General features: G+C 42.7%; 1 protein-coding gene across 21 annotated transcripts in view; it reads right to left on the bottom strand.

Annotated features, from left to right (window-relative positions):
* Window positions 1–10,316: 10,316 nt before the first annotated feature.
* LOC309802169 (uncharacterized protein) overlaps window positions 10,317–14,590 on the bottom strand; it is a 249,174-nt gene continuing 244,900 nt past the window's right edge. For all 21 annotated transcript variants that reach the window (XR_014293724.1, XR_014293725.1, XR_014293726.1 and 18 more), the window contains 2 exons: window positions 10,715–11,072; window positions 10,317–10,574 (listed from right to left, as the gene is read on the bottom strand). Coding sequence is in view for 1 of the 21 variants with exons in the window: in XM_082617476.1 (XP_082473602.1) it covers window positions 10,543–10,574; window positions 10,715–11,072 (390 nt within the window). In the remaining 20 variants the exon portion in view is untranslated. The remainder of the gene's footprint in view (window positions 10,575–10,714; window positions 11,073–14,590) is intronic.

Here is a 14,590-nt window from a genome sequence, read left to right as displayed (position 1 = left end):
TTGTAATAGAGCCCTTATCTCCAAAGACAGGTAAGGTGGGATGGGGTATTGCCCTCGTAGGATTTGCTCCCGCATCTCCCGGACGTCTTCTCCCACAAAGGGCCGGCACGCAGTTACCATGCTGTAGAGAACTACACCCAGGCTCCACACGTCCAACGCAGGGCCGCTGTAGCTCTGCCCCCGCAACAGTTCCGGGGCAGCATACGGGACTGTGCCGCAGATCGTGTCCAGTATGCCACTCTCATCACACTTGTTGCTGAGGCCAAAGTCTGTCAGTTTTATATTCATGTTGGCATCCAAGAGGAGGTTCGGTAGCTTCAGGTCCCTGTGCACGATGCCCCTCTGGTGGCAGTGCTGCAGGGCGGAGACCAGCTGCTGGAACGGGCGTCGGGCCTCCGCCTCTGTCATACGGCCATGGTTCACTAGGTAGCTGAACATGTCCCCCCCACTGAGGTACTCCATCACGAGGAACATTGTCTCCTCCGTGTCAATCACCCCCAGCAGTTTTACAATATTGGGGTGATCCAGAGCCTTCATACAGCACACTTCCCGGTAAACTGCCTGGGAAGTTGAGCAGCTCTGCCGACCTTTCTTAATGATCTTCACAGCCACCTGTGTCCCGGTCAGAATGTGCCGGGCCAGCTTCACTTTAGCGAAGCTGCCTTCACCAATGGTGTGGAGGATCTCGTACTCATCAATATGAGCCTCCTTGTCAGCGGAGTTGGCTGTGAGGCCCTCCATCATGGTGGCCTGCTAACTACACTGAATGACAGCACTAACTAGCAGTGCTAAAGAAGAAAAAATTTAAAACTGAAAGAAATGATAAAGAGAGAAAAAATAAAGAAAAAGGAGAAAAAGGCAAAGAAGAAATAAAAATGAGAAAAATAAAAAAGGCTAGAGAAAAGAGGAAAAAAATCCACAAAATTGCAGAAACAAGGAAAAAACAAGCTAACTGTGGGTCCAAGGCCGTCAGGTCACCAAAAGCAGCTTCCTGGGCTCTTAAGGACCAAAAACCTTGGCCCAGCTGGGCTCTTTTATACAGTTTTTGTGAAGTACATCACAGTGGGGCACTGTGAGGTCACAGCAAGAAATGGACCCATCACCGCTGGGGATAAACCACAGTGGTTTTCTCACTTTTTCAGTTCAAGGCCCCTTTACACTTAGGAAAAAGGATCCCAAAGAAATTTTTCTGTACGTGTGTTATTAGAATTTGGTATTCACTTTGGTATAAATTAAAATCTGTAGGATACTTCAGTGGCCTTTTTATTTCTAGTTTGAAAAGATGTAATAATTTTAGAGACCTCATAATGTCTACACTTGATCTACAGATTCAACACAATCCCTTTCAAAATCCCAGCTTCTTTGCAGAAATTGACAAGCTGATCCTAAAATTCATATGGAAATATAAAGGACCCAGTATAGCCAGAACAATCTAGAGAAAGAACAAAGTGGGAGGGCTCAGACTTCTCAGTTTCAAAACTTACTACGAAACTGTAATCATCATGAGAGTGTGGTACTCGCATAGCATAGACACATAGATTGATGAAAGAGAGTTGAAAGTCTGGAGATAAATCCATGTATCTATGTCAACTGATTTTCTGCAAAGGTGCCAAGACCATTCAATGGGGAAAGAATAATCTCCTCAGCAAATGCTGCAGGACAACTGAATAGCCACATCCAAAAGAAAGAACTTGGATTCCTAGCCTACAACATATACAAAAAATTAAGTCAAAATTTATCAGAGACCTAAACTTAAGAGCTAAAACAATAAAGCTCCTGGAAGAAAATGTAGCCATAAATCTTCATGCTTTGGATTAGGAGACGGTTTCTTAGATATGACACCAAAACATAAGCTACAACAACAACAAAAATAAATTGGACCACATCAAAATTAAAAACTTTTTTTTGCTACGAAGGACATGATCAAGAAAGTGGACAGCCCACAGAATGGGAGAAAATATTTAAAAATCATATATATGAGGAGGAGCTTCAAGGTGGTGGAAGAGTAAGACGTGGAGATCACCTTCCTCCCCACAGATATATCAGAAATACATCTACATGTGGAACAACACCTACCGAGCACCTACTAAACACTGGCAGAAGACCTCAGACCTCCCAAAAGGCAAGAAACTCCCCACGTACATGGGTAGGGCAAAAGAAAAAAGAAACAAAAGAGACAAAAGAATAGGGACGGGACCTGCACCAGTGAGAGGGAGCTGTGAAGGAGGAAAGGTTTCTACATACTAGGAGGCCCCTTGGCGGACGGAGACTACGGGTGGCAGAGGGGGGAGCTTCGGAGCCACAGAGGAGAGTGCAGCAACAGGGGTGCCGAGGGCAAAGCAGAGAGATACCCGCACAGAGGATCAGTGCCAACCAGCACTCACCAGCCCGAGAGGCTTGTCTGCTCACCTGCCGGGGCGGGTGGGGGCTGGGAGCTGAGGCTCAGGCTTTGGAGGTCGAATCCCAGGGAGAGGACTGTGGTTGGCTGTGTGAACATAGCCTGAAGGGGCTAGTGCGCCACAGCTAGCCAGCAGGGAGTCCGGGGAAAAGTCTGGACCTGCCGAAGACTCAAGAGACTCTTTCTTGCCTCTTTGTTTCCTGGTGCGTGAGGAGAGGGGATTAAGAGCGCCACTTAAATGAGCTACAGAGACGGGTGTGAGCCGCGGCTATCAGCGCAGACCCCAGAGATGGGCATGAGATGCTAAGGATGCTGCTGCCGCCACCAAGAAACCGGTGAGCAAGCACAGGTCACTACCCACACTTCCCCTCCCGGGATCCTGTGCAGCCCGCCATTGCCAAGGTCCTGTGATCCAGGGACAACTTCCCCGGGAGAACACACAGCACACTTCAGGCTAGTGCAACATCACGCTGGCCTCTGCCACCACAGGCTTGCCTCGCATCCATACTCCTCCCTCCCCCCAGCCTGAGTGAGCCAGAGCCCCTGAATCAGCAGCTCCTTTAACCCTATCCTGTCTGAGTGAAGAATAGATGCCCATCGGTCACCTACACGCAGAGGCGGGGCCAAATCCAAAGCGGAATCCCAGGAGCTGTGCAAACAAAGGAGAGAAAGGGAAATTTCTCCCAGCAGCCTCAGGAGCAGAGGATTAAATCTCCACAATCAACCTGATGTACCCTGCATCTGTGGAATACCTGAATAGAAAACAAATCATCCCAAATTGAGGAGGTGGACTTTCGGAGCAACTACATATATATATATATATATATATATCTCCCTTTTTCTCTTTTAGTGAGTGTATATGTGTATGTTTCTCTGTGTGATTTTGTCTGTATAGCTTTGCTTTTACCATTTGTCCTAGGGTTCTGTCTGTCCTTTTTTTTTTCTGCGGTACACGGGCTTCTCACTGTTGTGGCCTCTCCCGTTGCGGAGCACAGGCTCCGGATGTGCAGGCTCAGCGGCCATGGCTCACGGGCCCAGCCGCTCCGCGGCATATGGGATCCTCCCGGACCGGGGCATGAACCTATATCCCCTGCATCGGCAGGCGGACTCTCAACCAGTGCGCCACCAGGGAGGCCCTGTCCTTTTTTTTTTTTCAACGTAAAAAATGTTTTTTCTTAATAATTATTTTTTATATTAATAACTTTAGTTTATTTTACATTATTTTATTTTATCTTCTTCTTTCTTTTTTTTTCTCCATTTTATTCTGAGCCGTGTGGAGCACAGGCTCTTGGTGCTCCAGCCAGGCATCAGGGCTATGCCACTGAGAAGGGAGAGCCAGTTCAGGGCACTAGTCCACAAGAGACCTCCCAGCTCCACATAATATCAAATGGCAAAAATCTCCCAAAGATCTCCATCTCAATGCCAAGACCCAGCTCCACTCAACGACCAGCAAGCTACAGTGCAGGACACCCTATACCAAACAACTAGCAATACAGTAACACAACCCCATCCATTAGCACAGAGGCTGCCTAAAATCATAATAAGGCCACAAACACCCCAAAACACACCACCAGACATGGATGTGCCCACCAGAAAAGATCCAGCCTCATGCACCAGAACACAGGCATTAGTCCCATCCACCAGGAAGCCTACACAACCCATGGAACCAACTGTAGCCACTGGGGAGAGACACCAAAAACAACGGGAACTACGAACCTGCAGTCTGTGAAAAGGAGACCCCAAGCATAGTAAGTTAAGCAAAATGAGAAGACAGAGAAACACACAGCAGATGAAGGAGCAAGGCAAAAACCCACCAGACCTAACAAATAAAGAGGAAATAGGCAGTCTACCTGAAAAACAATTCAGAATAATGATAGTAAAGATGATCCAAAATCTTGTAAATAGAATGGAGAAAATACATGAAACGTTTAGCAAGGACCTAAAAGAACAAAAGAGCAAACAAACAGTGATGAACAACCCAGTAAATGAAATAAAAAATTCTCTAGAGGGGATCAGTAGCAGAATAACTAAGGCAGAAGAATGGATAAGTGACCTGGAAGATAAAATAGTGGAAATAACTACTGAAGAGCAGAATAAAGAAAAAAGAATGAAAAGAATTGAGGACAGTCTCAGAGACCTCTGGGACAGCATTAAAGGCACCAACATTCGAATTATAGGGGTCCCAGAAGAAGAAGAGAAAAAGAAAGGGACTGAGAAAATATTTGAAGGGATTATCATTGAAAACTTCCCTAATATGGGAAAGGAAATAGTTAATCAAGTCCAGAGAGCACAGAGTCCCATACAAGATAAATCCAAGGAGAAACAAGCCAAGACACATATTAATCAAACTATCAAAAATTAAATACAAAGAACAAATATTAAAAGCAGCACGGGAAAAACAAAAAATAACACATAAGGGAATCCCCATAAGGTTAACAGCTGATCTTTCAGCAGAAACTCTGCAATCCAGAAGGGAGTGGCAGGACATATTTAAAGTGATGAAAGGGAAAATCCTAAAACCAAGATTACTCTACCCAGCAAGGATCTCATTCAGATTTGACAGAGAAATTAAAAGCTTTAGAGACAAGCAAAAGCTAAGCAAATTCAGCACCACCAATCCAGCTTTACAACAAACGCTAAAGGAACTTCTCTAGGCAGGAAACACAAGAGAAGGAAAAGACCTACAATAATAAACCCAAAGCAATTACGAAAATGGTAATAGGAACATAAATATCGATAATTACCTTAAATGTAAATGGATTAAATCCTCCAACCAAAAGACAGAGACTGGCTGAATGGATACAAAAACAAGACCTGTATATATGCTGTCTACAAGAGACCCACTTCAGACCTAGGGACACATACAGACTGAAAGTGAGGGGATGGAAAAAGATATTCCATGCAAATGGAAATCAAAAGAAAGCTGGAGTAGCAATTCTCGTATCAGACAAAATAGACTTTAAAACAAAGACTATTACAAGAGACCAAGAAGGACACTACATAATGATCAAGGGATCAATCCAAGAAGATGATATAACAATTGTAAATATTTATGCCCCCAACATAGGAGCACCTCAATACATAAGGCAAATACTAACAGTCATGAAAGGCGAAATCGACACTAACACAATCATAGTAGGGGACATTAACACCCCACTTTCACCAATGGACATATCAGCCAAAACAAAAATAAATAAGGAAACAGAAGCTTTAAATGATACATTAAACAAGATGGACTTAATTGATATTTATAGGACATTCCATCCAAAAACAACAGAATACACATTTTCCTCGGGTGCTCATGGAACATTCTCCAGGATAGATCATATCTTGGGTCACAAATCAAGCCTTGGTAAATTTAAGAAAATTGAAATTGTATCAAGTCTCTTTTCCGACCACAACGTTATGAGACTAGATATCAGTTACAGGAAAAAATCTGTAAGGAATACAAACACATGGAGGCTAAACAACACACTACTTAATAACCAAGAGAGCACTGAAGAAATCAAAGAGGAAATCAAAAAATACCTAGAAACAAATGACAATGAAAACACAATGACCCAAAACCTATGGGATGCAGCAAAAGCAGTTCTAAGAGGGAAGTTTATAGCTATACAAGCCTACCTTACGAAACAAGAAACATCTCAAATAAACAACCTAACCTTACACCTAAAGCGATTAGAGAAAGAAGAACAAAAAACACCCAAAGTTAGCAGAAGGAAAGAAATCATAAAGATCAGATCAGAAATAAATGAAACAGAAATGAAGGAAACGATAGCAAAGATCAATAAAACTAAAAGGTGGTTCTTTGAGAAGAAACAAAATTGATAAACCATTAGCCAGACTCATTAAGAAAAAATAGGGAGAAGACTCAAATCAATAGAATTAGAAATGAAAAAGGATAAATAACTGACACTGCAGAAATACAAAGGATCATGAAAGATTACTACCAGCAACTATATGACAATAAAATGGACAACCTGGAAGAAATGGACAAATTCTTAGAAATGCACAACCTTCTGAGACTAAACCAGGAAGAAATAGAAAATATGAACAGACCAATCACAAGCACTGAAATTGAAACTGTGATAAAAAATCTTCCAACAAACAAAAGCCCAGGACCAGATGGCTTCACAGGCGAATTCTATCAAACATTTAGAGAAGAGCTAACACCTATCCTTCTACAACTCTTCCAAAATATAGCAGAGGGAGGAACACTCCCAAACTCATTCTACAAGGCCAACATCACTCTGATACCAAAGCCAGACAAAGATGTGACAAAGAAAGAAAACTACAGGCCAATATCACTGATGAACATAGATCCAAAAATCCTCAACAAAATACTAGCAAACAGAATCCAACAGTGCATTGAAAGGATCATGCACTATGATGAAGTGGGGTTTATCCCAGGAATGCAAGGATTCAATATACGCAAATCAATCAACGTGATACACCATATTAACAAATTGAAGGAGAAAAACCATATGATTAGAACAGTCCCTAACACCCTACACAAAAATAAACTCAACATGGATTAAAGACCTAAATGTAAGGCCAGACACCATCAAACTCTTAGAGGAAAACATAGGCAGAACACTCTATGACATAAATCACAGCAAGATCCTTTTTGACCCACCTCCTAGAGAAATGGAAATAAAAACAAAAATAAACAAATGGGACCTAATGAAACTTAAAAGATTTTGGACAGCAAAGGAAACCATAAACAAGATGAAAAGACAACCCTCAGAATGGGAGAAAATATTTGCAAATGAAGCAACTGACAAAGGATTAATCTCCAAAACATATAAGCAACTCACGCAGCTCAGCATCAAAAAAACAAACAACCCAATCCAAAAATGGGCAGAAGCCCTAAATAGACATTTCTCCAAAGAAGATATACAGATTGCCAACAGACACATGAAAGAATGCTCAGCACCATTAATCATTACAGAAATGCAAATCAAAACTACAATGAGATATTATCTCACACCAGTCAGAATGGCCATCATCAAAAAATCTACAAACAATAAATGCTGGATAGGGTGTGGGGAAAAGGGAACCATCTTGCACTGTTGGTGGGAATGTAAAATGATATAGTCACTGTGGAGAACAGTATGGACGTTCCTTAAAAAACTAAAAATAGAACTACCATACGACCCAGTAATCCCACGACTGGGCATATACCCTGAGAAAACCATAATTCAAAAAGAGTCATGTACCAAAATGCTCAATGCAGCTCTATTTACAATAGCCAGGACATGGAAGCAACCTAAGTATCCATCAACAGATGAATGGATAAAGAAGATGTGGCACATATATACAATGGAATATTACTCAGTCATAAAAAGGAGCAGAACTGAGTTATTTGTAGTGAGGTGGATGGACCTAGAGACTGTCATACAGAGTGAAGTAAGTCAGAAAGAGAAAAACAGATACTGTATGCTAACACATATATATGGAATCCAAAAAAAATAAAGGAATAAAGAAAATGGTCAGAAGAACCTAGGGGCAAGATGGGAATAAAGATGCAGACCTACTAGAGAATGGACTTGAGGATATGGGGAGGGGGAAGGGTAAGCTGCGACAAAGAGAGTGGCATGGACATATATATAGTACCAAACGAAAAATAGATAGATAGTGGGAAGCAGCTGCATAGCACAGGGAGATCAGCTCAGTGCTTTGTGACCACCTAGAGCGGTGGGATAGGGAGGGTGGGAGGGAGGGAGACGCAAGAGGGAAGAGATATGGGGACATATGTATATGTATAACAGATTCACTTTGTTATAAAGCAGAAAACAACACACCATTGTAAAGCCATTGTACTCCAATAAAAATGTTTAAAAAAATCATGTATATGAAAGGGAACTTGTTTCTAAAATATATAAAGAACACTCAAACTCAATAATAAAAACACAAATAAACTAATTAAAATATTGAAAAGGATCTGAATAGACATTTCTCCAATAAAGACTTACAAATGGCCAATAAGAACAGGAAAAGATACTTAGCATCATTACTCATTAGGGAAATGTTAATCACAAAGAGAGATAGTAGTAAGTGTTGATGAGGACATGGAGAAATTGGAACCTTAGTACTTTGCAAGCGGGAATGTAAAATGGTCTAGCCACTTTGGAAAACAGTCTGACAGTTCTTCAAAACGTTAAATGTATGGGTTACCATATGACCCAGTAATTCTACTCCTAGGTATGTACCGAAGAGAAACGAAAACAGGTTCACACAAAAACTTGTACATGAATGTTCACAGCAGCATTATTTATAAGAACCAAAAACTGGGAATAACTCAAATCAAACCCATAATACAACTCCAAAAATTGGAAATACCTGACAGATAGATAAACGTGGTGTATTTGTACAATGGAATATCATCTGGCCATTCAAAAGAATAAAGTACTAATATGTATTACAAGGTGATGAACCTTAAAGACATTATGGTCAGGGAGGGAAGGCAGACACAAAAGACCACATATTGTATGATTCTACTTATATGAAGTGTCTACAGTAGGTAAGTCTCTAGAGAAAAAGGTAGCTGAACAGTTATCTAGACCTGAGGGGGAGAGGCCAGGAGAGGAATTGGGAGTAGATGCTAAAGGGTAAAGGGTTTCTTTTGGGGATGGTGATAAAGTCTTAAAATTGATTGTGGTGATGGTTGCACAACTCTAAAAACCATTAAGTTGTATCTGTTAAACAGTGACTTGTACAGTATGTGAGTTATATCACAATAATGTTGTTACGAAAAAAAAAAGATTGTATGAGGGAAACTGGTCAACTAATGTAAGAAAAACAAGTAAAATGAGAGCCCAAACTCACAGCGTACCTCAGAATAAATTCTGACTTGATTCAAGTGCTCAGTGTAAAAGTAATTAAACTGGACTAGAACTATCAGGACGGGAAAGACCTTTTCAAGCATAAAACAAATCACAGGAAAAATTAATAGGTGTCATGAGTACAGAAAAATTTAAGAACTGCATGTCAAAATATTTTTTTTCCGTAATTGAACTCACCTCAACACATAGCCTTCATTTTTGCTCTGAGCAGGAAAACCCAAACTTGCCCACGGCTTATGGTTTTAAGCATAGTTATTTCTGAACCTAAGACTGGTCAATTACAGATTGGCCCTGTGCTTTCCCCTTCTGCCCAGAGGTGGTCTAAGTTTCTGGGGGAAAAGAGGAGGAAAGGAAACTTCTGGCTCTGAAGGAGGGCTGTCTGGCCCTTAGAGCTGGGCTTCCATCCTCCTTAACTTCCCTCGGGGACAGCTGATCCCCCGTAGCTAGTCCTCAGCAGTGCCGCTGCAGCACATGGTTTTGGAACCCCAGCATGCATGAGCTCACGATGTTGTTTATACTGCACTGTGCTTTTGTTCCAGTGTCCTGGACGTTGCCTGGGTCGCGCTGTGAGGATGCAGCAGCAGCAGCAGCAGCATATAATTTGTCAACACCCCAACCGTTCTGAGTCCGGCTGTGATGACAGGAGGTACCGGCCCCGCCCTAGGGCAGCACACAACCTCTGCCACCTCAGTAGTGACTATGACCGCCTGAAAGTGGCATCATCTGTCCTCTATACCACCTCTCATAATGGACAGTTCCTACTAAATTATGATTTCTCATGGTGCCATCCTCAATAGTATGTATTATACCAAATACTCTTGTTTTTGCGGTACACGGGCCTCTCACTGCCGTGGCCTCTCCCGCTGCGGAGCACAGGCTCCGGACGCGCAGGCCCAGCGGCCATGGCTCACGGGCCCAGCCTCTCCGCGGCATGAGGGATCTTCCCGGTCCGGGGCACGAACCCGTGTCCCCTGCATCGGCAGGCGGACTCTCAACCACTGCGCCACCAGGGAAGCCCAGTGTGTCCTAAATGTAAACTAGAGCGCTCCTCTTAGTGGAGAACATTGCTCACAAACAAATTCATACTCATACCAGAATATATTTCAAGTGCTTATATAAACGGAGCTTACAGTTTGTTAACAAATGTGTCATTCTTCTCTTCCTTGCCTAAATCGATCTGCTCCAGCTCATCAGGAGACTGTGTCTTTTGAGGTGCGTGCCTTGATGTGGTGCCGGAGGCTCATGGAAACACGTGGTTTGCTTGCCTCTATTGAGGTTGTGATTCCTCCACCACTTTGCTTAGTCAGCCAGGAACAATTCAGATGAGTTTCCTGTTGAATAAGGTCATAACTGTCAAGCCTTTGCTATACTGAAAGTACAGTACAGTAAAAGGCTTGATCCCAGCAAGAAGTGACACCCCACTTTCTCCCACTGTCCACCTTTTTGTTTGTTTTTCTCATTTCAGACCCACCTTTTGGAGGAACCGCTCGTCGGGGGGCTTGTGATGCATGTTGGCACACAGGCCCTTGGAGGCCCTGGTACATCAGCCTGTGGTCAGGGCTTCCAGTCTCGGAAGGTGGACGGTGTCCACACGAGGAGCTGCAAGACGGTGGCTGAGAGACGCTGCGAGCCGGGAGAGAAACCCTCTTCCTGGCGGCACTACCTGGGGCCTTCCTGTGATAGTATTGCGACCACCCCGAAGCCTTGTGCAAACCAGACCGCATGGAGCCAACCTTGTCAGGGTCTCGTCCGCAGGGCCATTCTGAACGGATGTGGTGTCTTGGGACATCAGGAGAGTAGCTGCTTTGATGTGGGTGCAACTTGGTGTCCTGTAGAGAAAAGAATAGTTGACTGAGTAGGGTGGTCGGTGGCCTACTAACGAGCACTGGGAGCCTCTCCGCAGCCTCTTTCTGTCTTGGAATTTCAGCCCCACAGACAAGGCTTCCTTGGATGGGATTGGACAGGTGTGTAAATGCCCTGAAGTTATGTGGGAAATGTAATCATATATATTTTTCTAGGGGGAGGTCCATTGCTTTGGTAAGTTTTCCCTGGGGTTCATGACACCCCAGAAGCTAGTGCCGCTGTCAGCACTGGGAGGAGCAGGTGGCCTGAAGGGCTGTGACGTCCCCTGAGGGCATCGAGAAGCCACTTGGCCCAGCTAAGAAGGGAGTCCAGGGCACTTCTGACTCCAGTGCCAAGCAGTGGCCCTAACCCAAGCCTAGCTTCTTCGCTTCCCTCTGTGATCTCAGTTTCCGCTTTTCATAAAATCATGCACTTCTTTTTGTAACTAGATCTCTAATGAGCTATGTGTTCAATGGATTTTTTTTTTTTTTTTTGCAGGAGGCTGCACAGACGCAACTCACCACTGTACGTTTGTAAAGCATCTTAATTTGTGTTCGCTAGACCTCTACAAACAAAGGTGCTGTCAATCGGGTCAAGAAGGATAAAACTTTGCAGGGGAGTCCTAATGCCGCTGTGAAGATGAAGCAAAATGTAAAAGCTCTCTTCCCCATGTAGCTGGCACAAAAACATATATTTCTTTACAAAAAACCCTCTAGGTTCTACAATCAGACAGAAGTCAATGCAAAATCACCACTATTAAAATTGGGTACTGTCATTTCCCCATGGCCGGTTTTTTAATTCCAGCTCTTGTAAATGGTACGTTCCAGGACTAACATAAAATACCGTAGCAGGTGCGCCAGTGCACTTGGGACCCCGTTCTGTCCTTCTAATCAGGAAATCACCAAGATCACCTGTGCATTGTCACGAGCTGCCTCTTCCTGTGATTTATAGACTAGTACAGAGTACGACATCCTGAGGGCTTGGCAAACACGGCAACTGATGACTTCTCTCAGTTTTAGGGTTGCAACAGGTGTATAAGGCATTTACATTTGAGAAGCTCTGGCCAGTAGTTCTTAAGATGTTGGCTCTAATGGCATTTTTATGGACCCTTACTAAACGTGAAAAGGAGACAATCACTCTGGACAGGCTTGTGACCCTGACTGATCCAGGCATCCTGGGGGAATGGCATCTTGTCCTCGCTCTTAGAGAACTTAGGGAAGAAAACACTGAGTAAACATGGCTGCCATTTTCACAACTACGGAAATCGACCTGTGACCAAATGAGGCATCTTGGAAATTAAAGGAGATGGAAGGTTAACCTCTTCTACTGATTTTGAAGTATATTCAAAGCGTTCTTTTAAGAGCTGTGAATGAGACTTTTCTCAGCACTATTCTCTTGCACACAAACAGAAAAGCCAAAGCCTTGTTAGACCGAATTTATGCATAAGATAGTATCCCTAAGGAGTTTTATTTTGGAAAAATTATGAGAAAGTAATCTAGCTATGAAACATGATAGCTGAAAAGAACTGTTTACAGTAAATAACTGTTTTAATGTGAACTGATTTGTCAGTAAATCCAAAGCGAATTAGCGTTAGGCTGGAAGGTACAGTTAGGATGAGGAGTAATAGGCTTGGGTCCACTCTCATATACAGTGTGATGAAATCCCAAATATTCTGTCTTTTACATGTCAACATTTTGGGATTTTACCATTTTTCCACTATTGCCCTTTATTCTGCCCGAGTTCTAATCCAGGATCCCACATTGTGTTTTGTTGCCTTGCCTCTCTAGCCTCCTCCAATCAGGGATGCTTCCTCAATTTCTTCTTGTCTTTCATGACCTTGACACTTTTGACCATGACACTGGCTAGAGGTTTTATCGAATGGCCCTCAATCTGGGGTTATCTAGTGTTTTCTCAAGATGAGAGTGAGGTTATGCATTCTTGCCCTTCTTAACGCATACTATCAGGGGGAACAATATGTCAATAAGTCCTTTTACCAGTGACTTGATCCTTGGTTCTGGTAGTTTCTGCCATGTTTCTTGTCTATTAAGTTACTATTTTTCTCTTTCTAATTAATACATGCTTATTTCAGAGACAATACTTTGACACTGCGCAAATATTCCACTGTTTCTTAAAGTATTGCCCCTTAATTTTAGCATCCACTGTGGACTGTGCCTACAACAATTATCACGAAGATGTTCTAATTGTGACCTTCTACTTTCTTCATTCCGTCTACTTTTACTAATTGGAATTCTTTGGAAGGGAAGAGTTGTTCCTTCTTCCCCATTTATTCACTTTATGTATATCCACATGGACTCCACGGGATGCGTATATATCTATATATCTAGATATAGTTGTAGATATAGATATCTATATCTATATATAGATATATATTTAAGGGTTGAAATCCAACACTATCATTATTTTGTTGCTCAAAGCATTCTAGCTTTGGTCATTGGGAGGGTTAAAAGGTTGATTGCATATACACTAATCCTTGAATGTGTGTGCACGCACGTGCATGTGCACAAACACACACACACAATTTTTTTCCTGTATCTATGCATTCATACTGAAACCTTGAATGCCAGTCCAGCACATAGGGACGTTATTACAGTCTATACCTTTTTCTTGTTTGTAAACTTCTTTCTATGACAGCGAGAAGCCTGGCTTTCGTTATCTGCAATATATTTTCTTGGTTTGACCTTATTATACCAGATAAATACCGTATGGTAACACATATTTACGGAATCTAAAAAGAAAAAAGAAAAAAATGGATCTGAAGAACCTAGGGGCAGGTTAGGAATAAAGACGCAGACTTAGAGAATGGACTTGAGGACACGGGGAGGGGGAACAGTAAGCTGGGACAAAGTGAGAGAGTGGCATGGACATAGATACACTACCAAATGTAAAATAGATATCTAGTGTGAAGCAGCCGCATAGCACAGGGAGATCAGCTCAGTGCTTTGTGACCACCTAGAGGGGTGGGATAGGGAGGGTGGGAGGGAAACGCAAGAGGGAGGAGATAACGGGGATATATGTGTACGTAGACCTGATTCAATTCCTTATAGAGCAGAAACTAACACAACATTGTAAAGCAGTTACACTCTAAGAAAGATGTTAAAAAAAAAAAAAAAAAAAGAAAACCCTTCCATGCCTTCCCATTGTCGTTAGGAGAAAGGTCAAAATTCCTGGCATAGGGACTGTGTCTGTCTTGTTCACTTTGTCCCCCAATGTCTAAAATAATGCCTTGCATATAGTAAGTGCCCAGTACCTATTTGCTGCCTGACTAAATACGTGAGTGAAAAAATAAAAGTCCCTCCGTGCTTGGGTCTCAGGCTGCCCTTCTGCCTCATTGCTGTGTCTCCCAGCCTGGTTATTGGATCTCCATCCACAATAGACTTTTCCGTACCTTCGATAGACCGTTCTGTCTCCTGACTCAGGGCCTTTGTACATACTGCTTCCTCTCTTTTCACTTAGTTATTCCTATTCATCTATTTTCAGGGAAACC

Source organism: Mesoplodon mirus (genome assembly GCF_964341445.2).
Source record: "Mesoplodon mirus genome assembly, chromosome: 4".
NCBI lineage: Eukaryota > Metazoa > Chordata > Mammalia > Artiodactyla > Ziphiidae > Mesoplodon > Mesoplodon mirus.
Note: the sequence above shows the minus strand (reverse complement) of the source record. Positions and strands in the feature narration are given on the sequence as shown.